General features: G+C 42.7%; 1 protein-coding gene across 5 annotated transcripts in view; it reads right to left on the reverse strand.

The window, feature by feature from the left end:
• Positions 1 to 26128, reverse strand: part of ZNF385B (zinc finger protein 385B) — a 267958-nt gene that overhangs the window by 232248 nt on the left and 9582 nt on the right. Inside the window, exon 1 of one of the 5 annotated variants that reach the window (XM_060257196.1) lies at positions 14179 to 14381. The exons of the other annotated variants lie outside the window; for them this stretch is intronic. Within the exon in view, the coding sequence (XP_060113179.1) occupies positions 14179 to 14203 (25 nt within the window). The 5' untranslated portion in view covers positions 14204 to 14381. Of the gene's footprint in view, positions 1 to 14178; positions 14382 to 26128 lie in introns of those variants that run through there. 5 annotated transcript variants of the gene reach the window in all.

Here is a 26128-nt window from a genome sequence, read left to right on the forward strand (position 1 = left end):
GCACAGACAGGGTGTGTTCTCTCTGGAAAAGGCTGCAGGAGAGAAGGCAGCACCCAAGGTGGTGAGTTTTGGTATTAGAGGAAGGTAACGTCTAGCTAAACATGTCAGGGCTTCTATTTATTTGCACCCACCTTTACTGTATATATATTTCACTGTTTTACTCACTTATTATTTGAGCACTGTAATAAACTGTTGTTGTTGTTATAATGCCTGGGTCCTCACATCTCCTTGGTCAGTTAAGAGGTATTTACTAATAAGAGATGGGGTGGTTGGGTGCTCTGGGCCCTCCCATGCAGACCCTTACCAGAGTGGTGGCAGCCAGTAAAAGGCCCTCCTAGGCCCCTGCTGTGAGACAGCACCAATGGGCTCCTTGTTGATAGGTGTCATTTAGCTTTGGCCTCCCCCTCCTCCTTTCCCTGCCTTTTCCCTTCTTGTCAGATGTCTATATACGGCCCCTCCATATGAGTTTCACGCCATCTTACATTGTACAGTAGTTGTTTTTACTGATTTTATGGTGGGACAGTCTCTCCCCATATGTGTCCCAGAGGTTGCTTCATTCGGCCTCCTAAGATCTTTTGACTGTCCCTGGCCCAAGAGATGCCCGCCTTGCCTCTACCAGGGCCAGGGCTTTTTCGGTCCTGGCCCCAACTTGGTAGAATCAGCTCCCTATGGAGATCCAGACCCTCCCTGGCTTGTTAGCCTTTCATAGGGCCTATAAAATGGAGTTGTTCTGCCAGGCTTTTGGATGAGGCAAAAGGCATCCATTTCTTAGACCGGTTGGCCTCCCCTGCTGTACCATCATCAATGCCAAAAAATTATGCTATTAATATAGTGTTGCTATTTCATCATTATTTGGACTACTTGTTGCTGATGTGGGTTATGTAACATCATAATATATGGTATATAAAGTGCTGATGAGATTCTAAGCTTAATGCTGTAACTGATTTAATTGTGATTTTAGCTGTTCTTGATTGTTTTATTATTGATGTACTCTGCCCTGAGCCCCCATGGGGGAATGGGCAAAATATAGATAAAGTAACAACAACAATTATTATTAATTGAAATTAATTATTTTTAAATATCCAGAAGCTTTTGGAATGTATATTTTTAAAATTGTTGTCACCTGCTCTGAGTTGGCTTCAGGGAGAGTGGGTTATAAACTGAATGAAATAAAGTGAATAAAATAAACGAGTCACCACCTTACACTACTTGTGATGGAGTGACTGCCTGAAGCTAGTTTCCTGCATTGTGCAGGGGTTGAACTAAATGACTCTGAATGACATAGAGGTCCCTTTCAACTCTATGATTCTCATTGATGGGGGGAGCTCATATGGAAGAAGGTAGTTCTTCAGATATCCTGGACTCAGGCTGCTCAAACCTTTGAAGTCAAAACCAGCATCTTACTGGCAACCACTAAAGCTGTTGTGATAGTATATTAAGATGGTCCAAGAGGTTGTACTGGCAATCACACATTTTGAACTAGCTGTAGTTTCTGGATACTTTTCAAAGGCAGCATATTTCAGGAGTCCAATCTGGAAGTCAACGTGATCATTAACTGCAGTCAGATCCTTCCGGTCAAGGAAACAGCACAGTTGGTGGACAACCTGTAGATAATGAGAACGAACTCTGGGCCCCTTCCAGATCTGTTCCCAGACTGCAAACTACATTTTTGAGGGAAAGGCAGCCCCATTCAAAACAGACTGACTATCCAAATCTGTAAATCCTATCCATGAACAAAATTATTTTTATCATTCCTGGAATAAACATCACATGATATCAGCCTTCATGAGTCAGTATCTGTTCTACCAGATGCATGAAATGTTGCAAACAAAGAGACCTTCCTGGATGTGGCACCCCAACGTTAGAATTTTCTCCCAAAGATTTGCTCTACTTTTACATTAAGTGTGGAATGTTGTTAAAACTGGCATTTGAAGATGCTTGATTTGCATGTCAGTATTTTGTGGGGCATTTTGTGTTTAAATTTGTTTTAAAAAATGGTGGTCACAGCAACTTATGACAACCTGATAGGGTTTTCAAGGCAAGAAACAAACAGGTGGTTACCTAGTGCCTACACCTACCTAGCAACCGTAGACTGCCTTGGTGGTCTTCCATGCAAATACTAACCAGGGCTGACTCTACTTAGCTTCCAAGATCTGAGAACAAAATAGATGTATTTAATGAATGAAATTAGAAGAGTGCACTCAGGCTGTAAAGATGGTTTATAACATTTTAATAATATACAGAACTTAGGTTTAATCATGAAACGTACTTTCATGCTCCCACTTTAGAGCCAGTTTCCATTGTTGCATGAATTAAGCTGGTGACCAAGATATGTCCAGAGATTTGCAGAGGATCTTGGTACAGTGGTTAACAATGTTCAGTTGTCCATGACTTGCCATGATCTCCCGTCAAATGTGCTTTGAAGGAGTGTGTGATGATTTTAAGCTGTACCTTTCAAAAGGCTAAAAAAACAACAACCCGCAACAAACTACCTCCAGAAGTCTCACCAGCACCATGTAAACCAAGTGTGTATGTTTTAGCATCCTGTGAGCAAATAATAGGTTGTATACATAAGAAACACACTTTCCCTTTTCTCTGTACCAATGACATTATTAGAATCATTTTGAAATTTCAGTATGCCAAACTGATGGGAACATAAGAACATAAGAGAAGTCATGTTGGATCAGGCCAATGGCCCATCCAGTCCAACACTCTGTCACACAGTGGCCAAAAAAAGTTCCCCAGTTCAGTTGCAAAAGAGCACCGGTATGCATATGAGCATCTAGGCGTTAATTAGTTATGTCTTTGGGTGAATCTTAAAGGTTGCAATTCAATAACAGACTATGGAGACGGTGATATCCTTATCTTTATCAGGCAACAGATATATTAAATGGTAGTCATCTGAACATACATGGAAGTGTGATATTAATGCAGAAATAAAAACTGATTTTATTAAGGAATAGAAATAATAGCTAAATTAAAAAAAGAGTATGTGATCCAGTCTCTACATTTCTGTATGGGCAGGCCGTCTGTTTGATTGGACTACCAGAGAATCTAACAAATAATTCGGAAAGGGAACAGCATTGCATTGAGCCAGAAAGAAAAGGTCTTTGGTAAACTGGGATTGTTAAACAAAGAAATCAGATAATCTGGAAGCACTGGAAAAAGAAGGAGCACTCAGCCCCCCCCCCCCCAAAAAAAGGGTACACATTTTTAAATCACTGCATAACTCAAGGTAATCCTTTTGTTCTAGGGCTAGGCTAATAGTGATCTTGTTCATAATTAAAGGAAGATCTGAAAGAAAAAAAGGGGAAGAAATACACAGATATGAGTGTTTTTTCTACTAACCTTGTCCAAAAGGACCCAAAAGGATCAAGTTCAGTCCATTTTAGAAAGTCAGGAAGAAAATTTCACCACAGCCTTCCATACCATCAAAGGAACAGAAAATAAGGCCAGTTTCTATACACAATTTGGAGTTTGAAATGCAATTAGGCACTTGGAAGATGGAGCGGAGAAATTTCAATTTTGGAAGCCAGAGTTGGGAACCAAATTGGAGCTCTGCAGAGCAGAAAGGATCTAATTTTTGCTTTGTAAACTTCCAGAGCCCTCCAGAATGATTTTCTTAAAAAATCTCATGATTGCTACTAGATGTTCTTTGGTAGACTCAAGGAGACAAGAAAAATGAAAATTCCAGTTATTAGAAGAGGCAAAATGAAGGCCTAAATACTTGAAATTAAACACTTGGTCAATCAAATACCTAGCCAGCATCCATGGGTCTGCTATCTTCCTGCAATAGATATTTCAGAAAATATGTTATTTTAGATTTGGTATAATTAAAAGGAAGCAGATTATCATGGCAACAGGAAACAAACAAATTCTTGGAGAAGACGTCTTAATCCCACCCTCAAACAAGAGAGAAGAGTTGCATCATCTGCATAAAGTAAAACTGGAATGGGATGAGCAGCCAGGCTAGGAGCATGAAAATGATTCACTTGTAATTTATTTGAAAGGTCATGTAAATATAGGTTAAATAAATCTGCTCAAGGCTACCCAAAATCCCATTCATGAACATTTGGCGGTGGAAAGTGTCATCATGTCGCAGACAACTTAGGGCAGGGTGTCAAACATGCAGCTTGGGGGCAGAATCAGGCCCCCAAGCAACTGGCTGTCATCTGCTTCCCTTTGTCTAGCTTCCTTCTGCATAACAACTTGTTTTGCAAGGCTTGCTCAATCACACAGGAGCTACAGAGCCAAACCTCTATTTTCTCCATTAACTGAGGTTCCTACCTTGGGGAGGAAGGGAAAGAGGGATAGCTTGCTTTGCCAGGCTCTCTCAATCGCACAGCAGAGCTACTGAGCCAAGCCTCTCTTCCTTCTATTGGCTGAGACTCCTCCCCCTCATCATCATCTGGAGAAGGAAGGAAACAGCCACAGCTTCCTTTGGCCAGTTCCCTGGATCCCATGGGAGAAATACAAAGAAAGCGCCTTTAAGACCAACAAGTACTAATGCTTTAAGCATGTTTTAAGGGTTTTTTTAAAAACTTTTAATTGTGTTTTTCGGGTCAGGGCCATAAACATTTACTTTCCTTTTTGAAAAATTATTGTAAAATAAAATAACGTGGCTAGAAATACCCACAAAGGTGACATCTCAGAGAAAGCAGGTCTTTTAGGGTTGTTTGTGCACAAAATAATGGGAGGAAAAAAAATATGCATCAAAAGTAATACACATCTTACATTCAGGGAAAATGCAGGCTTGAGAGCGATCTAGTCCACAACAAAATAAGACAGCATCAAAACAGATAAATTTAAAGTTTCAGAATATGGTTTAAATTAGATTAACATAAAACAAAGGGGAGGGGACAGATTCCATGGAAACAGGTGTAGGTGTGTGAAGAATGACCTGTTAAAACATAAATGAATAACTGGGATAGTAAATGACAGCATAAATTACTATTTACAAAACAGCTTTTCAACAAAGGTCTGTGAGGAGAAAAATGTGTTATCTTTTCTTTGTAACTAACAGCAGGAAAAATTAACTCCCTACTTTCCTAATACGAGAAGGGAGAGAACTCCTCCAAAGTAACCAGGAAAATCTATGGTTTAAAAAACAAGGTTTCCATAAAACTGCAGAGGGAGAACATATGTTGTACTTGAATGTGGTAATAAAAAATGACAGACGCAAGCCTAAACTTGCCATCTTCCTGCTGCGGCAGGAAATCTACTGTCCTGCTCCCGTTGCCCGCCTCCACTCAGCTGGGCAAAATGGGCAGGGGGGTTCTCAGCTGGCCTCCCCAGAATAATGTTGCTTCCAATGCGGCCTTGAAATGATGTCATCACATTTAGTGACAGTCTAGCATTTACCCCAAAACTCTATGATCAAACCATAAACGATCATTTCCCATCCCCTCATCTTTTGCCGCTTGCCTGGACACACCTGGCAGCCTAACATCCTTCCATAATGTACACCATAAGTTCCCAACTCCATTCAAGTCCACAGGAACTTTTGGAATCTTCAGAAAAGGTAATGGGAATAACTGGGATAGTAACTGGGATACCTACAAAATGGCTGCCATGGAAGACAGGACCAATCATAAAATGAGAAGGAGGAATTAGCAATTTGCTTCAATGAAGAGATGCTAGTTGGTTCCTATTTCTGAAGGAAGAGGGGGCTTTGTTCTCAACAGGGAGAAACTATCAAGCCCTAACAACATGACGAAGTCAATATTTGTGACCAAACTACACATCCATGTCTCCAAAGCACCTGCTCATGATGAGCTCAGCACTTTGGGAGCCTATTCACTAGAAGAAGCAATATGAAATTCCTTGAGGTTTTCTTCTGCTCCATTCAAGGATTTTATGATTTTTTATCTCCCAAGCCTCAATTAGGAAATGGGCACCGAGAAAACCACTGGCAGTACTAAGGCACCCACAGGCTCCACGTTGGGCACTGCTTATGTATCCCACTAGGTATGCATCATCCAAGTCCAATTCTCCCCTATTCCTATATCAGAGACATGTATCACTTCTGTACTCAAGAGGAATATTTCCTGGCTTGAGTATACTGGCTGTAGCAACTAGCCACAGAGCTAACTCAATGGAGTCAGGAACTCTAGTCCGGTTGTGGAAATGTGTGCATAGCTACCACTTGCAGGACTATGAAACAGGAATAAATTGGATGCACATTCAAATGTATACCAAAGTTCATACTGCATTGTTTTAAATAAAATTTGTATTCCAATGCGGGCTGAGGTACTCATCAGAATGCACATGCCATGGGAAGCAAAACATGGAGGACAGATGTGCATTCGAATGACCATCCAAGTTATGACTCTTGCTTTTTTTGCACATAGTTTCAGTAGATAGCCACGTCAGCCTGCAGTACAACAGCTAGTTTTCAGTACAGCTAGTTTTTCAGTCCAGTAGCCTCAAGTTGGCCAGAGGTATTAGAAAGGGAGGAAACTGGGAACATCTGAACCAGCTGGACTGAGCATCTTGTTATCTATTGCTCTTTCAAGGACATTTAGGTGGACATTTGATCCATTTTGTTAAAGTGTGGGTTCTATCTATCTATCTATCTATCTATCTATCTATCTATCTATCTATCTATCTATCTATCTATCTATCTATCTATCTATCTATCTATCTATCATCTTCTTTAAATATTTACTTACAAAAACATGAGCCTGTATCTACAGCTTTCTTAGCCTATTTCTTCTAGTTCATTTTCCCTCTCCCCCTCAGTTCAGATCATCACTATACATACACCATCTGGACTCAAGAGGCTTATCTCAATTCTTCCCAACAGAGAATTCACAGTGAATACAAAGAAGGATTCTTGGTGACATCAAAGAAGGATGATAAAATAAATCAAAAGTCACTATATACTTCACAAGGCAAGAACTATCAAAACCAAAAGACAAAGTCAAAGGTCACCAGATTGGCCTGGATCTATCACAATCTACCTCTCCCCCTTTTGCCAGTATCTTAAAGCCTAGACTTGGTTAGAACTGTAGAACTGGGTTAGAATTGGGTCTTGAGAGCCAGTTTGGTGTAGTGGTTAAGAGAAGCGGACTTTAATCTGGGAGAAAGACAGGTTGCTTACCTGTAACTGTAGATCTTCGAGTGGTCATCTGTGCATTCACACTCATGGGATAGAGTGCTTGCGCCGATCCCCGAATCGGTACCTAAAAAGCCCGGGATTTTTTCACACTCGGCACCAATGGGCATGCGCAGGCGTCCCAATGCACATGCTTGCCAGCGCCAGAGCAAGGATCCTGCCAGTTCCTTCCTGACCACTGGAAGCCCCTACTGGAGGGAGACTGTCAGCAGTGGGGAAGGAGGGCATGTAGTGTGATATGACCGTAGGGGCCACGGCCTCTCCCATCAGTACTGACGGGCCCGATGCCATCGTTTGAGGACAAAGTGCCAACTCGACCAACGCCACCGAAAGCCTCGCCGCTCAATTCTTATGAGTTTGCTTGGAGAAATTCAGACAGTGTGTGCAAGAGTCGACGCGATGTCCCTCGCCCAGACAAAGGAGACAGAGGGAATGGCCGTTGGGGGTGGGGGGGGGCAATCTTCTTCCCACAGGAGTGGCACCTCTCAAAAAAAAACCCAACGTCTCTCCATAGACGCCCAGGAAAAAACCCACCCAGGAAAGTCTCTGAGGGGGAAAACACGGGGGGGGGGAAACTGAGCCCCGAAGGGCAAGTCCAACAAACTCTTTTTTAAAAACAACACTAACTATCTAACAACTAACTAGCTAACTACACTAAGAAAATAACAAACGGGCTATATACAACAGGAAATAAGCAATCTAAGATTACTTTACAGACCGGGGACACAAAAGGAGATCCTCTCAGCGCAGCAGTCAGAAAGGAACTGGTGGGATCCTCGCTCTGGCGCCGGCGAGCATGTGCATTGGGACGCCTGTGCATGCCCGTTGCTGCCGAGCGCGAAAAAATCCCAGGCTTTTTAGGTACCGATTCGAGGATCGGCACAGGCACAGAGCACAGAGACCACAAAGCAGATCTAGATTTGATCCCCCACTCCTCCACATGCACCTGCTGAGGGATCTTGGGTCAGTCACAGTTCTCTCAGAGCTGTTCCCTCAACAGCAGTTCTCTCAGAGCTCTCCCTGTCCCACCTACCTCATAGGGTGTCTGTTATGGGGAGAGAAAGGGAAGGAGATTGTAAGCCACTCTGAGACTCCAAGTGAAAGGCAGGGTATAAATCCAACTCTTCCTCTTCTTTGGTGTAACCCAAAAGGTCTTGCCCCCTGCCTCTTAACCGTAGCCTTCTGTGACCTATGCTGGCAAAACCAGCACCAAGATCCTCTTGTGGTTCACCATCTGTTTTAAAAATGGACTGTGAGCTTGTTGGGTCATGTACTTTTAACTTTGTATTTATGTGTATTCTACTTAGTAAGCCATCTGGGGAGGGGTTATGGCTCGGTGGTAGCCCCGTGGTGCAGAGTGGTAAAGTAGCAGTACTGTGGTCTGAACTCTCTGCTCGTGACTTGAGTTCGATCCCAGCGGAAGCTGGATTCAGGTAGCCGGCCCAAGGTTGACTCAGCCTTCCATCCTTCCAAGGTCGGTAAAATGAGTACCCAGCTTGCTGGGGGGAAAGTGTAAAAGACTGGGGAAGGCAATGGCAAACCACTCCGTAAAAAGTCTGCCGTGAAAATGTTGTAAAAGCAACGTCACCCCAGAGTCAGAAAAGACCGGTGCTTGCACAGGGGACCCTTCCTTTCCTATGGCTCAGTGACAGAGCATCTGCTTGGTATGCAGAAAATCCCAGATTCAATTCACAGCATCTCCAGTTAAAAGATCTGGCAGTAGGTGATGAGAAAGGCCTCTATGTAAGACTTTGGAGAGCCCATATAAGTCTGAGCAGACAATACTGACCTTGATGGACCAATCATCGGATTCCATATAAGGCAGTTTTGTGTGTGTTTGTGTGTTCATTTTGAATCCCAGTTTGGCAGGTAAGTGGAATAAGGTAAATTACATGGCAACATCATTGTTTGGGGGGGGACTTGCCAACCAGGTGGCTGGTGGCAGGCAGATGCCCCCCAAAAATGGGGGATTCCCTTCTCCAAACTGGAGAATGGCAATCCTACTGGGAGACCATTAAAAAAAAGTCTAGGATTGCTACATAAAAGCAGACAATGGCAAACCATCTGTATTCATCTATTGCCTTGTAAACCCTATGCCATGGAGTTGCCATAAATTGGCCACAAATCGACGGCAAAAAAAAAATTAAAATAAAAAATCTCCAACTGTACCCCTCTAAGATTTGTACCAAAGACCAATGTGTATTGGTCATATATTATTTATCATATGGCACAGTTGCACACAAGAAGAATAACATAAAATATGGAATCAAGGTGATACAATGGGTATGCAGACAGATTGGGCAATCTCCCTAAATACTGCTATCTTCAATCTACTCAGTTGCAGCTGGGGAGCTCCATCACATCTCCCTGGAAAGCGCATTGCTCAGATTTCTGTGATAGATGGAAAATAATTTGGCTGCACCACAATTGCATTCGGGTCCTGGTATTTTGCCCCATTTAAGCAACAGGTCTGCACAGCTGCCAAAGCCTGCTTGTATTCTATTAGCCGTATTCAATATTTTATGGGGTGCAATTCTAGCTTACCTCCTCATGGTGCAACCTGAATAACATTAAAGAGCTAGAATCTTAGGATCCCCTGGCTACATGGAAATCAGCCAAATGTAATAGCAAGGAACGAGTGATTTGCCTGGGAAGGAAGTCAAAAGATGGTCCAGAAGCTAGGCTGACTTCAGCCCAAAGCCAGTAATTGGTTGCACAGTAGCTGATCAATAGAACTCAACTACCAGCTTCCCTTCTGCTTTATTATTAGGTCATCATACTACAAAGATCCAAGCAGAGCTGAATCTCGAACACCATTCTTCTCAATTCACTGATCTGAAGAACTAAGTAGTTCCCATGTGCACTCATTCCTACCATTCTCTTTTGTTTCTGAATATGGAACTGTAGTATGACCAAAACTTATCATTCTGTTTATATGTAACCACCTCCCCAAAATGCCTTTTGCTATGTGCAAGGCCATCCTCTGCTCGAGAAAATGCTTGTGGGGAATAAAGTGTAATAGACCGAAAACCAGAGTGAAGAAACTTGGTCTATTTTTCTGCCATTACCCTTGTTGACATATTAACTGCAGCCGAAATCTATAAAGTTAACTTCAAGCCTGTCAATGATTTTTTACTGTGGAGCTGACCTTCAATCAATTTATAGTCTCTCAGATCTATTTCTTGTATATACAGATCACTACCCAGGGAAATTTATTAAAGCCGAGCATCCAGGGGGACTGATGAAAGCTTCCTTTTAAATGGAAGAGATCTTTAAGGAAGTGAATGAAAACTTAAAAGAGAGGGACTCCTCAAAAAATGGAGTTGCTCATGTAAATTAAAGTCATGGCCTTTGTTCCAAATATTCAGTAAAGAAATACTTGAACTCTGCCATCAAAATATTAATTGTGCCAATATCCAGGATATAAAAGCTGTACAATGTACAGAAAGTTGTTTGTAGATGAAATACTGGGCTTCAAGGATTTTTCTGTAGCAGGAACTCGTTTGCATATTAGGCCACACCCCTCTCATGTAGCCAATCCTCCAAGAGCTTACAGTAGTCCCTGTACTAAGAGCCCTGTAAGCTCTTGGAGCATGGCTACATCAGGGGTGTGTGGCCTAATATGCAGAGGAGTTCCTGCTACAAAAAAAAAAGCTCTGCTGGGCTTGGATTGGACCAACAATCTCTGGGTGGGGCCTGGAAACTTCCAGGAATTAAAATTGATCTCCAGGCTATAAACTTCCACTGGAGAAAATGGTTGCTTTGGACAGTGGATTTTATGGCATTATGCCCCACTGTAGTCTGTCTCCTCCCCAAATCCTGCCATCCCCAAATCTTCAGAATTTCCATACATGCCGCTAGCAACTAGGCTTGGAAGGTTAGGTTTATTCGATTTATATCCCGCTCTCCCCGCTGAAGCAGGCTCAGGGCGGCTCATGGTTTACAATGAAACAGCAATAAAACATCGAGTTAAACATTAAGTTAAAAACAAGATACAAGTGCTATAACATAAGCCGATTATATGTAACTACAGTCTGGTATTTCACTTTAGAAACATATATCCTCAACTGAGCATTAAAGAGTATCGTCGTATGACAAACACACCATCCAATGTAACCAAAACACTGCCGGACATTGATCTTTTTTCTACTCCAGCTCTGCTGCCGGGAAATGCTAGCTATTTATTTCAACATACTTATGACACTGGCCTCTAAAGCTTACTGCAGAATGGCAACCATACAAGACCTCTGCATGTTAATTGCACAGGCCTCCAGAATATTTCCACAGGTCACATGCACTGACCTTCCTCGTTGGTTTTGCCGTGACCTGGACGGCCAAGGTAGCCTGATCTCATCAGATCTTGAAGCCAAGCAAGGTCAGCCCAGGTTAATATTTGGAGGGGAGACCACCAAAGAAGCCCAGTGTTGCTCTGCGAAGCCAGGCAATGGCAAACCATCTCAGCCTTGAAACCCATGTAAAGTCACCAGGGCTTTTTTTGTAGCAGGAACTCCTTTGCATATTAGGCCACACGCACCTGATGTAGCCAATTCTCCAAGAACTTACAATAGTCCCTGTACTAGGAGCCCTGTAAGCTCTTGGAGCATGGCTATATCAGGGGTGTGTGGCGTAATATGCAGAGGAGTTCCTGCTACAAAAAAAATCCCTGAGAGTCACCATAAGTGATGGCATTTTCCACCACCACATAGGTTTGTACAGGGGTGGAATTCTAGCAGGAGCTCCTTTCCATATTAGGCCACACATTCCTGATGTAGCCAATCCTCCAAAAGCTTACAAAAAAGAGCCTTGTAAGCTCTTGGAGGATTGGCTACATCAGGGGTGTGTGGCCTAATATGCAAAGAAGCTCCTGCTAGAATTCCATCCCTGGATTTGTAACATAACAGGTTGATAGTGTTATTCAACCATGGTACCTCCAAAGCACATTCTTATGGTGGGCGATCTCAGAGCAGGGGAAGACGTTTGAGCACACAATCTCCGCCACCAAGCTCATCTTCCCCCACTTCAGTGGCAGAAGCTATCCTAGTTAGTAGGGGTGTCATTTAGCTCACAATGATATCTTCCGGCCAAGTGACTCAGGAAAAGGCCAAAAGTAATATTGACAAAATTACCAACAGCTGATTTACACAACAATTTACTTCAAGACACAACAATTTACTTCAAAGGTACTTTATTATGTATGAAGTTTTTGTTTCCAAGTTGGGTTAGCTCTTGGTTAAAGAAATCCAACTCAAAAATTGGCAGCAGCAGGAAAAAAAAAATGTATCTGCAGGTAATTATCCTGAAATAATGCTGGAAGACGATTGCATTGATGGGAACGATCCCTTCCACTTGGTTCTAATTAGTGTTTTTTTCCCTCCTCTTCCAGGTCCTTTTTTAAAAGAAGTTTTATCTCCAAGAGGCACCTTAGCAGAAGCTATCAGCTTTGACAGAAGACCAAAATCCTGGCAGTGAACCACAAATTGACCATTTCCATAAAAAGAACTGCTAAATGAGAAACCATGTGCTGGGTATAAAACTAATTTCATGCTTTCAAAAGCACACAGTGGCTTCTAGCAAGATAGTGGCCCTGGGACTTGCAAAGACAGATTGGCTAACGCAAATGGGTCTGCTCCTGGCTAGCCATGCTTTACATGTACTGTCAAGCAAATGGAAATTCTCGAATCTTCTGTCAAACAAACATGTTCTTATCCATCACTCTGCGGTCTGAAGCTATAAACCCCTCCCCCCGCTTCATGCATTTATTTACTTCAAAAAACATGCAGCAAGCAATGCTCCCTCTACGCTGTGGAGTCTTGTGAGCAAAAATTCTATTTTGTGAGCTACTGGCATTAAAGTTGTGAGCTACTGCATAAATTAGTGTGCTCTGGGGGGTCATCCTTCCTGAACTCAGAAAAAATGTTTGTGCTGGAGGCTAAAAATCTGTGAGCTAGCTCACACTAACTCAGCTTAGAGGGAACACTGCTTTGGGGTCATCCTTCCTGAGCTAAGACAAAAATGTGTGAGCTGGAGGCTAAAAATCTGTGAGCTAGCTCACGCTAACTCAGCTTAGCGGGAACACTGGCAGCAAGGTAGGTCCATTTCTGATTAAAGATCTGCTAAATTACTAGCACTAAACAGATGTTTTTTCTCAACATAAAGAAGTTATTTTAAAATAACTGTTTCCACCATTCTCTTCTTTTAGGGCACTAAATATATAAGTAAAACGACATCTGCCTCAAAACAAGGTTTACTGTATAATTTTCACACCGTTAAGATTGGCTAGAACTTTTTAAGATAGGCAAACACAACTTAATTTCTCTGCCAGACTACCTGAAGCATTACTGGGCTGCCAATATGAACTTCACAGATGAGTCTCAGCAACATATTTACACCTTAAATAAAATTTTGCAGCACTTAAAATGTCATATTTAATTAAAGCATGGTTAGACGGCACTGACAGTAATTTTATGCCTCTCGTAGAACAAGTTGTCACTGCAAATGAATTACTGACGGTTGTCCTCCATCTGACGGGTCATGCTATTAAATACCAACAAAGTCAGACTCTTACAGTTCCAGAATGCAGCCTGTGTTGCTTTCATTTTATTAGTTTCAGCTCATGTTCACCATTCATTTCCTGCATTCTGCCTCCCCCCATAACCCCAAGACAAGCTTGCTTTAAGCAGGATTTAATGCTCACATATTGCTTTCTGACCATTATCACAGAAACCAATAAGTCTCATTTATTAACTATCAGTAAGCTGTATTATAGCAATGACTACATCCTAATGTCCCTGAAATGCTTGACATTTGGAAGAGAGACAAAAAAACCCAGAAAGGAAATTCAACCCACATTTCTTATAAAGTTATGTTTTAAAATGAAATAATAGTTTAACAACCCGATCTGTTATCTCCCAAGTTTTAGCCTCTGTGTCATCTGTGCAGGCATGACGAACACGCAAAAATGTCCCTTCCATAAAAGAATGCCAAACATGTGAGAATGCATAGGAATGTAACTCAAAGCAATTCTGCAATGCTAATAAATTTTTTAAAAAATCATTGCTCACCTCTGCTGGAAAGTCCACTCCACATTATTCCAGTTATTAAATATCCAGCTTAAAAAAAACAAAACCAGGTTAGGAATGCAAAACTTCCAGTATGCATCCAGTGAGAGAGAGGTGGTGGATGCTACGGAGACTTGGCTCTCCAGCCTTAATCATCTGCGTGACAGTAAACCGCTATTTCAGCGCTGTTTCAAACCTTCCCCAATGCTCGCTTATTTGTACTGCTCACTGAAAATCCTTCACACACTGGCAGCATTTTAGGGAAGGACAAGCACACTGAGTCATTTGTAAAGAAAACAGAGCAATTTGAGTTCCACACATTTGTTCGTATTGACACACACACACACACACACACAGTGCTGTCAAAAGGTAGAAAGTCCTCGTGGTGGGTTTATGCTGTCAAACAGGAAAACCTGAAGGATTCACGATCAGCACACTAAATCAGCTTGCTGTGATTGAATTCACAAAAAGACAGATAATTATGAAAAGGCTCGACAGATATAGCTCCGAACCACGCAGAATGAAGAATCATCTTCTCCAAACTGTATCAGCGTTAAAATTAGCTCTGAGTTTTCCACGGTGATAAAGGAACATCCGCTGCCAACATGTTGGTGGAGGGTTATTATGGGAGGATGGTTTAGGAAGTGAAAATAGTGACATATTGAGCGAGCTTTTCTGCTTAGGAAAACACACACACACACATGTCCAGAAGAGAAGAAGCATCATTTATATGCTGTCCTAGAGCAGACAGAAAACATTTCCTCACATAACTGAAATTTATTTAGTAAACATAAGGTTCATAGCTAGACATTACTGATCTTTCCATTTAGACCACTGGGTACCCCCTTGGGACCTCATCCACTCCACCTAGTGAGCTACCCTGTTCTATTGCTCTCTTGGTATGCTCAGAGGCTTCAAACAAATACAATGCCACTTTTCAGCCTACTAGTGCTTGACTCTAGAATCATGGCATTCATCTGTCTTCCTGTTTCTGAAAATCTTCATTTCCTCCTCCTCCCATAGGAACTGGGGCTCTTCCTTCCAGAGAGCAGTCACATGACCAGGGCTCTTTTTCTAGCAGGAGCTCCTCTGCATATTAGGCCATGCCCCCCTGATGTAGCCAATCATTCAAGAGCTTAGAGGACTCTTAGTACAGGGCCTACTGAAAGCTCAAGGAGGATTGGCTACATCAGGCGTGTGTGGCCTAATATGCAGAGGAGCTCCTCCTAGCAAAAGCTCTGCACATGACACAACCTCCCCCACTGGTCTTTTCCAACTCTTTGGCTTGGGTCCAGACTTGACATTTCCATGTGGAAGGATATCAGCCTTTTCCCTCCCATGGCAGCCTGAAATGTGGCCCCCTATCCTATTCTTGGGGTGAGAGGGGGGCATCCAGAAACAGGATTGCGGAGGCAGGAAGATTTTGCTCTGTCTGGCAGAAATTTTTGCACTCAGGTAAATGTTAGTCTGGATCCAAACCGCTTGACCTTACCATATTTGTCCCCCCCCCCCCCCCAATACTGGCAACAGTGCTGCCTTAGAATTCTGTTCTTAGCTGGTCCTTTTCCTTCTAATTCATTTCACATTGCTTCTCTTGGCTGGGCTCACTCAATGTTGTTTTTTGGTCCCTTATTATTCATGCTGTCTCCTTGGGTGGCCTCATTATATTCCATCCTCACTGTAGTCCATAATTTCAGGAGTACCAATATGTGGAAAACACCAAAGTTGGGCCTTTCTGCCTTAATCTTCTTCTCTCCCTTCAAAGTTCTGCATCTTTGCTGATTTGTCCAATGTATCCTCTCAGATGACTCATCACCATCTCAAATACAACATGTCCTAAACTGAAATACTTACCTTTCCTCCAAGCCTTCCTTCCTTCCTTTCCTAATCACTTCCCGTATCTACTGGCAGAATCACAACTTACCCTATTGACCAAATGTGCTGCATTGGCTTTATCTTTGATTAAATTCCTTCTCCCTTGGTCCCACATTCAATCAGTTACTGAGTCATGCTGCTTGTCCAGAACTTGGCAAAAACACAGACAAAAACAAAACAAAACTCACTTCTCTCTGTTCTTTCAGCCAAAACTATGGCTCATCTTCTCACTTTAACTACAACATATGAAGCTGCCTTATGCTGACTCGGACCCTCGGCCCATCAAAGTCAGTATTGTCCACTCAGGCTGGCAGCAGCTCTCTAGGGTCTCAAGCTGAGGTTTTTCACACCTACTTGCCTGGACCCTTTTTAGTTGGAGATGCTGGGGATTGAACCTGGGACCTTCTGCTTACCAAGTAGATGCTCTACCACTGAGCCACCGTCCCTCCCCAAAGTTCTAGGTCTTGAACATATGAAGTTGCCTTATACTGAATCAGACCCTCAGTCCATCAGTACTGTCTACTCAGACTGGCAGTGGCTCTCCAGGGTCTCAAGCTGAGGTTTTTCATGCCTATTTGCCTGGACCCTTTTTAGTTGGAGATGACAGGGACTGAACCTGGGACCTTCTGCTTACTAAGCAGATGCTCTACCACTGAGCCGTCCCTCCCCTAATTTATCTTTCCTGCTGCCCATGCAAGGTCCTTCTGGATGTAATTCCTTCAGTTCATAAAATGAGCTCCTTGCCCTTAAAACACTTCCAGCTGGAACAAAGTTCTGGGTATATTTGAGCAGCCTGAATAGTCCAAACTAGCCCAAGCTTATCAGAGCATGGAAGCTAAACCAGGTTGGCTCACATTCTTCTTTTACCGTCCCTCTCTTCTCTCCCAGACGGCTCCTGGTTGTTTTCTCCCCACTTTCTATTTTAGATTGAAAGCTCCTATTTATGCTATGACAATCCAAATCATAAGTTAAATACCTTTGGGCGCAACAGAATTTATGCATACAGGAGTTGACAATCACGCCCTCCTTCTCAAACGCAAATGCCACTTTTTGTTACTATTTGAAAGTCTTCCATCATCTTTGGTTTTTAGCACACTCAACCCTCAAATGCTTACATTAGGTAGCAACACAGGGAACAAGCAACAAAAATATTCAACCAGTGTCTTTCACAAAACAAGGAGGTTAAGAGAATGATCATCTTATCTCTAGCTAGAAAACATGTTTTTAAAGAACTTTATGTCACTTCATGAGAGCCAGTGTGGTGTCGTGGTTAAAGAGTGGAGGTCTCTAATTTGGAGAAGCAGGTTAGATTCCCCACTTCTCCACATAAAGTCAATTGGGTGACCTTGGGTCATTCACAGTTCTCTCAGAGCTCTCTCAGCCCCACCTACCCTCACAGGTTTCTGTTGTGAGGAGAGGAAGAGAAGATAATTGTACACCTGTTTGAGACTCCTTTGTGTAGTAAAAGGCGGGATGTAACACCAGCTCTTCTTCTACTTCCAAGAAAAAGGTGAAAATGTTACAAGAAGGGAATTCCAAAATAAGGATGTGGCCAGACTCAGAATGATTCCCCAAGCGCTAAATCAGACAAAATGATTTTTCATGGGTTGGGTGCCAGTCCCTTTACACTTATTACTGATGCGTGTAGCCCCACTACTGAGCCATTTCTGGTGAGGGAAACACTGCAGGGGGAAAGACTGAAGCCCCTCCCCTCTTACACTGTGGTCCCAATCTGAATTGGGCCCCTGTGCATGTGGGAAATGTGTTCCCAACAACATGGCATTGTGGTTGGTTGTCTGAAAGGTCTTTTTCGCATTCTGATTTTCCTCACAAGTTCCTGTTGCTTCGGTGGGGAAGGGGGGGGGGTCCTGTTCCACATGTGTTTTGCTCCCTTTAAGTGATTAATTCAATATTACATTGGCTTATGTCCAGCATAAAAACCTTTGCTGGATATTACATTTATTTTTGTCCTGCATAAAAACCTGCAGTTTAAATGTAAAGATAAAGGAAGTCCCCTGTTTCCAACTCTGGGGTGACATCACATCACGACGTTTTCACAGTAGACTTTTTACAGGGTGGTTTGCCATTGCCTTCCCCAGTCATCTACACTTTCCCCCCAGCAAGCTGGGTACTCATTTTACCGACCTCGGAAGGATGGACGGCTCAGGCAACCTTGAGCCGGCTACCTGAACCCAGCTTCCACCGGGATCAAACTCAAGTTGTGAGAAAAGCTTGGACTGCAGTACTGCAGCTTACCACTCTGCACCACGGGGCTCCTTAGTTTAAATGTTCATGGAGATACCGTGTTTCCCCGAAAATAAGACACTGTCTTATATTTGTTTTTTCTCAAGAAGTCACACTAGGGCTTATTTTCAGGGGATGTCTTATTTTTTATTAAGTATGATACAACAATCTACATTTATTCAAATACAGTTAAGTCATCTTCTGGAACATTGTCATAACTCTCCAGACCCGGAATTCCATCCTGAATTTTTTGCGACGCCCATCACTAGGTCTTATTATCGGGGTAGGGCTTATATTTAACAAATGCATAGAAATCCTGCTAGGGCTTATTTTTGGGGTAGGTCTTATTTTCAGGGAAACAGGGTATATTGGACATAACCAATGTAATGCAGGGATGGCCAACAGTAGCTCTCCAGATGTTTTTTGCCTACAACTCCCGTCAGCCCCAGCCATTGGCCATGCTGGCTGAGGCTGATGGGAGTTGTAGGCAAAAAACATCTGGAGAGCTACTGTTGGCCACCCCTGTAATATTGAATTGCCCACTAGAGGGAGCCAAACACATGTGGAACAGGAAATAAAGCTCAAAGAAACAAAAGAGGAAAATGAAAATGCTGAAAAAACCCAAAGTCAGATTGGGAACCAAGCACCAGCCTATTAAAAATTGTCTAGTTTGGCCCTAAGGTCCCTGCTATCACGTACTATCTAAGAGGCTCCAACTAGCTGATGAAAGAAAATATGGTGGAACTCAAGAAGGGAGGTAGTGTCAAACGGCAAAGAGTCCAAGACAAATAGGAATGAGGGGCAAGTACTTAAAATTATTGAATATCATTTTAACCCATGGCAGCCATTTTTAGGAAGAGACAGCCCCTGATCATTAACAAAATGAAAATGAAGAACACTGTCCTGAACTAATGCAGAGTCCAGCACTGCATTGTTCAGTAAAGTCACTAGGGGCAGGCTTACTCCGAATCCATACTGACAAGGAACAGAGTCTTTACAATGGTACCACCTTTGCTGTGGTTATTCTCTTTAGATATACTAAGCTCATGCAATAGAATTTAAAAAGCTATTAATGTCTTTGTGAGAAAGAAAGAAAGAAAGAAAGAAAGAAAGAAAGAAAGAAAGAAAGAAAGAAAGAAAGAAAGAAAGAAAGAAAGAAAGAAAGAAAGAAAGAAAGAAAGAAAGAAAGAAAGAAAGAAAGAAAGAATTTTAAAGGACGTTTTTTGGAAAGTGATAAAAAGAAAATAAATGTTTTCTTTTAGCAGTATATTGTATTAGCTTTAATCATCATATTAACTGGGCTGGTTTTTAGATATATTGTTCTGTTATTGCTGTGAGTTACCCCAAAGGCTGTGATTAACAATACACACATAATAGAAATAAAAACTGTTACAACATTACAAGTTGCTCCTGGGCGAAGCTGCACTGCAAAACCTGGAATAAATACTAAAGTGGCTTCTATAATGACATTCATTGTTGGACTAAGGGCTTCTAATTTACGCACAGCTGCTGACCGTATACCCAAATTAACTGGACTACAACAACATATCACGTCCCATAAAAGAACACTGCACTGACTGGCATACATTCACGTTTTGGATAACAGATTGTCTGCTGTGTATACAACACCTGGCAGAGAAAGATGAAGCATTTTTGGAGTAGCAAGTCCCATTTGGGAACACTTTAACTGCATTCAGTCCAAACATACCTCTCGTCTGATAAAGGGTTGATATGCATAGTTCTCAGCAAACGCACCAATTGCCCTGTGATGTCAACATTTCCCACACCCTCCATTCCTGGAGCAGTTTTGTACTTAAAACATTAACAAAAAAAATAAGGCAATGAATGAACAGATGGATAAATGTATATGCAGCACTTCAAAGACACTCTCCCTCCCCCAAAAAGAAGACAACCCATTTGAAGTATAGAAGGAAGAGGGGAATTGGACGACTAAGCTGCATTTGACGTCTCTCCCACACTGGTATTTTAATCCAGTCTGAGTGTTAAATTAACAGGACTTTTTTTGCAGCAGGAACTCCTCTGCATATGAGGCCACACACCCCTGATGTAGCCAATCCTCCAAGAGCTTACAGAGCGCTTAGTACAGGGCCTACTGTAAACTCCAGGAGGATTGGCTACATCAGGGGTGTGTGGCCTCATATGCAAATGAGTTCCTGCTAAAAAAAAAACACCTGGTGTTAATATGTTGCTGAGGTCCCCACCCGAACTCGGCTTCCACATACCGCCAAGGTACATTTATGTACCTTCCAATTTTTCCTCAGCTTGGCTGCAATCTTTCTTAAGCCTGCTTTATGGCATTTTTCAAAAGATCCCAGTCAAAGTGGAGTGGATACTATGTGGAAAGCGTAGGCCGTTCCAAGTCATGTTCAGTTCTGAACCCTTTTGCTTACCTCATCATCACCTCCACTATTTCCTCCCTGTACCAGGCTTTCGGATTTTTTTTCTTAATTGGTGATTGATGTATTGCTGCAGAATTACCGGTGAAGGAAAATAAATTCTGAAAAATCCTTCCAGTGGAACAGGGTGGTTCAGGAGAATAAACATAGAATCACAGAGTTGGAAGGGACCTCCAGAGTCATTCTAATCCCATTGCCTGCACAATGCAGGAAATTCACAAGTATCTTCTCCCAATACACACCCAGTGACCCCTGCTCCAAGCCCAGAAGATGGCAAAAAAATAAAACCTCTCCAGAATCCCTGGCAAAACTAGCCTGGAAAAGAACGGCTGGTGAACAGCATTTCCCTGGGTGTGTAAGAAGGAGCCACAAGAACTAAGCACTGATGTAAGCCCTCCTGCACTCATGATCTGCCTAAATTCACAACATCTGCATTGCTTTAGATAGCCTCTATTGAAAAACCTCCAAAGGAGGAGAGCCCACCACTTCCAGAGGAAGCCTGTTCCACTGAGGAACCACTCTGTCAGTTTTTCCTAGTATTTAGTCAGAAACTCTTATTTAATTTCAACCTGCTGGTTCTGGTCCAACCTTCTGGGCAACAGAAAACAACTCCACATCCTCCTCTAGATGATAGCCCTTCAAGTACTCGAAGATGGCGATCATATCACCGCTCAGATGTCTGCCCAGGCTAAACATACCCAGCTCCTTCAGCCTTTCCTCGTAGGACTTGGTCTCCAGACCCCTCACCTTCTTTGAGGTCCTCCTCTAGACACGTTCTAGCTTGTCTATATCCTTCTTAAACTGTGGTGCCCAATACTGAACACAATACTCTAGGTGAGGTCTAACCAGAGCAGAGTAAAGCAGTACCATCACTTTGTGTGATCTGAACACTATATTTCTGTTGATACAGCCCAAAATCACACAATGGCAGTGAGAGACCAGGATAAGGAATGTACTGAGAAACCAGCCCTACAGAAGTTCTCATGATGCTGCAAGAATGCCTCTGCGTTCTCAGCAGCAATGAAGAAGATATTGGATTTATATCCTGCCCTCCACTCAGAGTCTCAGAGCGGTCATATCTCCTTTACCTTCTCCCCACCACAACAGACACCCTGTGAGGTGGGTGGGGCTGAGAGCTCTCACAGCAGCTGCCCTTTCAAGGACAACTCCTGCGACAGCTATGGCTAACCCAAGGCCATTCCAGCATCTGCAAGTAGAGGAGTGGGGAATCAAACCCAGTTCTCCCTGATAAGAGTCTGCCCCCTTAACCACTACACCAAACTGAGAATCCTGCTGTGTGGAAGCAGCCCAAGTCATCATACAGATGCTTATCAGTCAAACTGCAAAGAAGCAAGCCAGAATCATACCATGCTGTGAGCTCGCTTTTGGTCTCTGCATACCAAAGAAAAGACTCATACCACTTCCATGCAGAAAGCCAGAGTTGCCTAATGGACCTGAATCTCATAGGGGTGCCAAAGTCCAGACAAGTCCTGGCAAGAGGACTGTAGTCAGGGAGCGTGAGCCACGCCTCTCGCAAATTTGCCATGCACCCCACCACCAGTCATCCTCCCTCCCCAATTCTACCACTACTTTCTCTCAGCCGGGACCTCCTGCAGCCACACCTCCACCTAGTGCAGCAGTCTTTGAGATGCCCCAGACAGCCCATGAGGGTACAAAGAGCTCTGGACATCTTCCAGCTGTGACTTAAAAGGTAGCTCCTCCTGTCCCTGGGGGACCATGGCTGCTCCTAGGGCTCAGAAGGTGCCACTGTGACAGCCCCTTGAGGAAGCAGTGCCATGCAGGACAACCCAGCAACAGTCCAGGTGAGGTGAGATAGTACCTGGCGAGATCACACACCTGAAAAGTGGGTGAGCAGGGAGGAGGGAGAAGGAAGGTCCCACGGAGAAGGCCCGCCCCACACCTCACTGTGCCTGATTGGTAGAGGAGGCACTTGCTCCAGGTGTCATGCAACCCACTGCCTGGGTGGGTCGCACGTTGGGTCATGCCCCCTCCCTGATGATTAACTAGCTATGGGGCTGCCTAGCTACACCAGAGGTCAAGTTGCCTGGAGAAAATGGTTATTCTGGAGGATGAGTTCCATGGCATTATACCCTGCTGAGGTTCCAGGCTCCACCCCCAAATCTCCATGAATTTTCTAAATTAAAGTTAATAACCTTATTCACCAGAGTGTTTACAAAGGCAAATACCAATGTACACACAGCAAGAACATCTAGCAGCTATAAATTTTGGCCTTAACATTTAAGTACGTAGTCCATTTGTTGTTGTTGTTCAGCTGCACAGTCGAATCCAACTCTTTGCAACCCCATGGACCAAGTCACACCAGGCCCTCCTGTCTTCCACCATCCTCCGAAGTCTGCTCAAATTTGTGTTAGTTACATCAGTAATGCTGTCCAGCCATCTCATCTTTTGCTGTCCCCTTCTTCTTTTGCCTTCTGTCTTTCCCAGCATCAGGATCTTCTCCAGTGAGTGCTCCCTTCTCATTTGGTGGCCAAAGTATTTGAGCTTCAGCTTCAGCATCTGACCTTCCAGAGAACAGTCTGGGTTGATTTCCCTTAGGACTGACTGATTTGATCTTCTTGCAATCCAAGGGACTCTCAAGATTCTTCTCCAGCACCACAGCTCAAAAGCATCTATTCTTCTGCGCTCGGCCTTCCTTATGGTCCAACTCTCACAGCCATACATTACTACTGGGAATACTATCGCTTTGACTATACGGACTTTTGTTGGCAAGGTGATGTATTTGCTTTTTATTATACTGCCCAGGTTCACCATAGCTGTCCTCCCAAGGAGCAAACATCTTTTAATTTCATGGCTACAGTCACCATTTGCAGTGATTTTGGATCCCAGAAATATGAAGTCTGTCACGACTTCCATGTCTTCCCCTTCTATTTGCCAAGGAGTGATGGGGGCGGATGCCATGATGTTAGTTTTTTTGATGTTGAGTTTCAAGCCTACTTTTGGGCTCTCCTGTTTTACCCTCAACAAGAGGTTCTTTAGGTCCTCTTCACTTTCTGCAATTAGACAATTAGAGTGATGTCATCTGCATATCTGAGGATGTTGATGTTTTTCCAGGCAATCTTAACTCAGCCTTATGCTTCATCCAGCTTGTAGTCCAGGCACTTCTTAGAAATCAATGTTTTCATCATCAGTATACCTCAATCACTGTATCTGACAATTACTTTTTTGTTACTTTTTAAAAATAAACATTTGCCAGCTGTTTAAATGAGCAATTGCCATACACTAGAAAAGCCTGGGGACCTCCTGCTATCTGCTCCACATCTGGAGATGGCAACAGACAAAATATACCCAAGAAAATAGTCTCTCTTGCTGGACACTAAACATGTGAAAATTATTCAGAATGCCCTGTGAAAACAGATGTGCTATCCTGGTTTCAATAATCAAGAGACAGAGTTTATTTCATGAAGGAAAAAAAATATGCACTGTAGCTTATCAGAGAAATACATTTAAAAAAAAAAAAAAGACTGCCAAATAATCTACATAGCTATGAGTTATTTTGCAGCACAGATGTTTCTTTAAAAAAATCAAACCCAAATGTTTTTAGTTCATTACAAATGATAATTATGTAACTGAAACAGTTTTAATAATCTAACATCACAAAAACAGATTTTGTAGGTAAGCACAACTACACTAGCAACAGGGCAATTATTGGCTGTTCTGATAAATAAAACATGAAATAAGAGTTTTAGCATTTGCTTCTAAATTGCTGGAGAAGGTTGATTATGAGATAGGTAACATTTCACATTTCCTAAGGGGAGGGGGGTCGGTATGCTGATATTCAAAAACTCAACAGCAGAAGAGGGGGGGGGATTGGGTCCTTAGTAAAAAGGCAAAGAAATCTCATTTTCCAGGCAATTATGTTTTAATATACATAGAAAGTGGGAAGAGGCATGAAAAGTAGCACAAAATTAACTTGATAGTGACTCTATCCAGGTTACTGTCAGGTGATCTACCTTGTAGCTACAGTTTTACTAATAAGTCATACTGAATAATATTTCCACACCTGAAAACTGGGACAGTATTTTAAAAAGCCTTATAAACAGGACAGCTTGACTTGCCATGGAGAACCCCAATAACTACATGGAAACTCATTCGTTCCCACAAGTCCGTAAGGCACAATACTCTGCAGCAGGGGTGGAATTTTAGCAGGAGCTCCTTTGCATGTTAGGCCACACACCCCTGATGTAGCCAATCCTCCAAGAGCTTACAAGGCTCTTTTTTGTAAGCTCTTGGAGGATTGGCTACATCAGGGGTGTGTGGCCTAATATGCAAAGGAGCTCCTGCAAGAATTCCACCCCTGCTCTGAGAATAAATCAGGTAGCTCCGCTTAGAAAGGTTCCAGAACTTTTAAAAATCCTCATTTGTCATCATTTGTCTATGCCCTACAACAGTATAACTTTACAGCAGAATAAATTCTGCAGCTTTCCATGCTGGACAGATTTTCCCAAATTGTCTCCAGAAACCTCTCTAGTTCTTGCTTCCTCTTTGACAATTCACTTGCAAAGAAGGGCAACTATTGCAATGCAGCCTACAGCTTATGCTAAATTATACTAGTTCTCCAAAATAAAGTCATATATCATTGGTCAACAACATCATTTAATCCTTTTTCTTCTGCGATTGTGTGTACAGAAGTCACACGCCAGTGTCCAAGTCTGTGCCTCTCAATGGCTTCCAAATAATATCCTACATTTACCTGCGCTGTTGACAAAGATATCTTAGTCTCTCTTGCCACCACTGCAGTATCTCGGTCAACTTTATACTCCCTGTATTTTGCTCTATAAGCTTGCAAACCATATCAGAGCTTGGCTCTTGATAGTAAATAGCTTTGTCTGTCTTATCTCAACATACCAGCTTTGGACTGTTGGGTTTTTTTACAAATGTGTAAACTCTCGTATATCTGAAAAGTTCCGGTAGTGCCAGTAACAGAAGGACATTAAGGGGGGGGGGGGGAGGCATTCAGCTCATAAAGCTGGCCAGATGAGGAATGATTACTCTGTCTTGTCCAAATAGTTATTAAGAGAGAAGAGGAGAGAGAGAGAGGCCTATTCCCCAGATTAGCCACATAATGCTGCGCAGAGAGGAGAATACAGTCTGACCCTCTCTGAATGCTTACAGCACCATCTTGTGGCGGTTGTGCATACAAAAGTGCAACATAAAAGTATACAAGTCAGAGAGTTAACAGATAAAAAATGTATTCCCTACAAAAATTCACAGAAGACCATTTTAAAGAATAAACAATATTTATTCAGCATATGCTGTAGTGGCAAGTCAGTGTTCATTTTCACTGGATGTACATGCTGCATTTGATGACTGGAGAAGTTTATTTCCAAATCAATTTTATCACTGAATTTGGTTTTCAGTTTATTTATTTATTTGAT

This window comes from Heteronotia binoei, chromosome 16, assembly GCF_032191835.1.
Source record: "Heteronotia binoei isolate CCM8104 ecotype False Entrance Well chromosome 16, APGP_CSIRO_Hbin_v1, whole genome shotgun sequence".
Classification (NCBI taxonomy): Eukaryota; Metazoa; Chordata; class Lepidosauria; order Squamata; family Gekkonidae; genus Heteronotia; species Heteronotia binoei.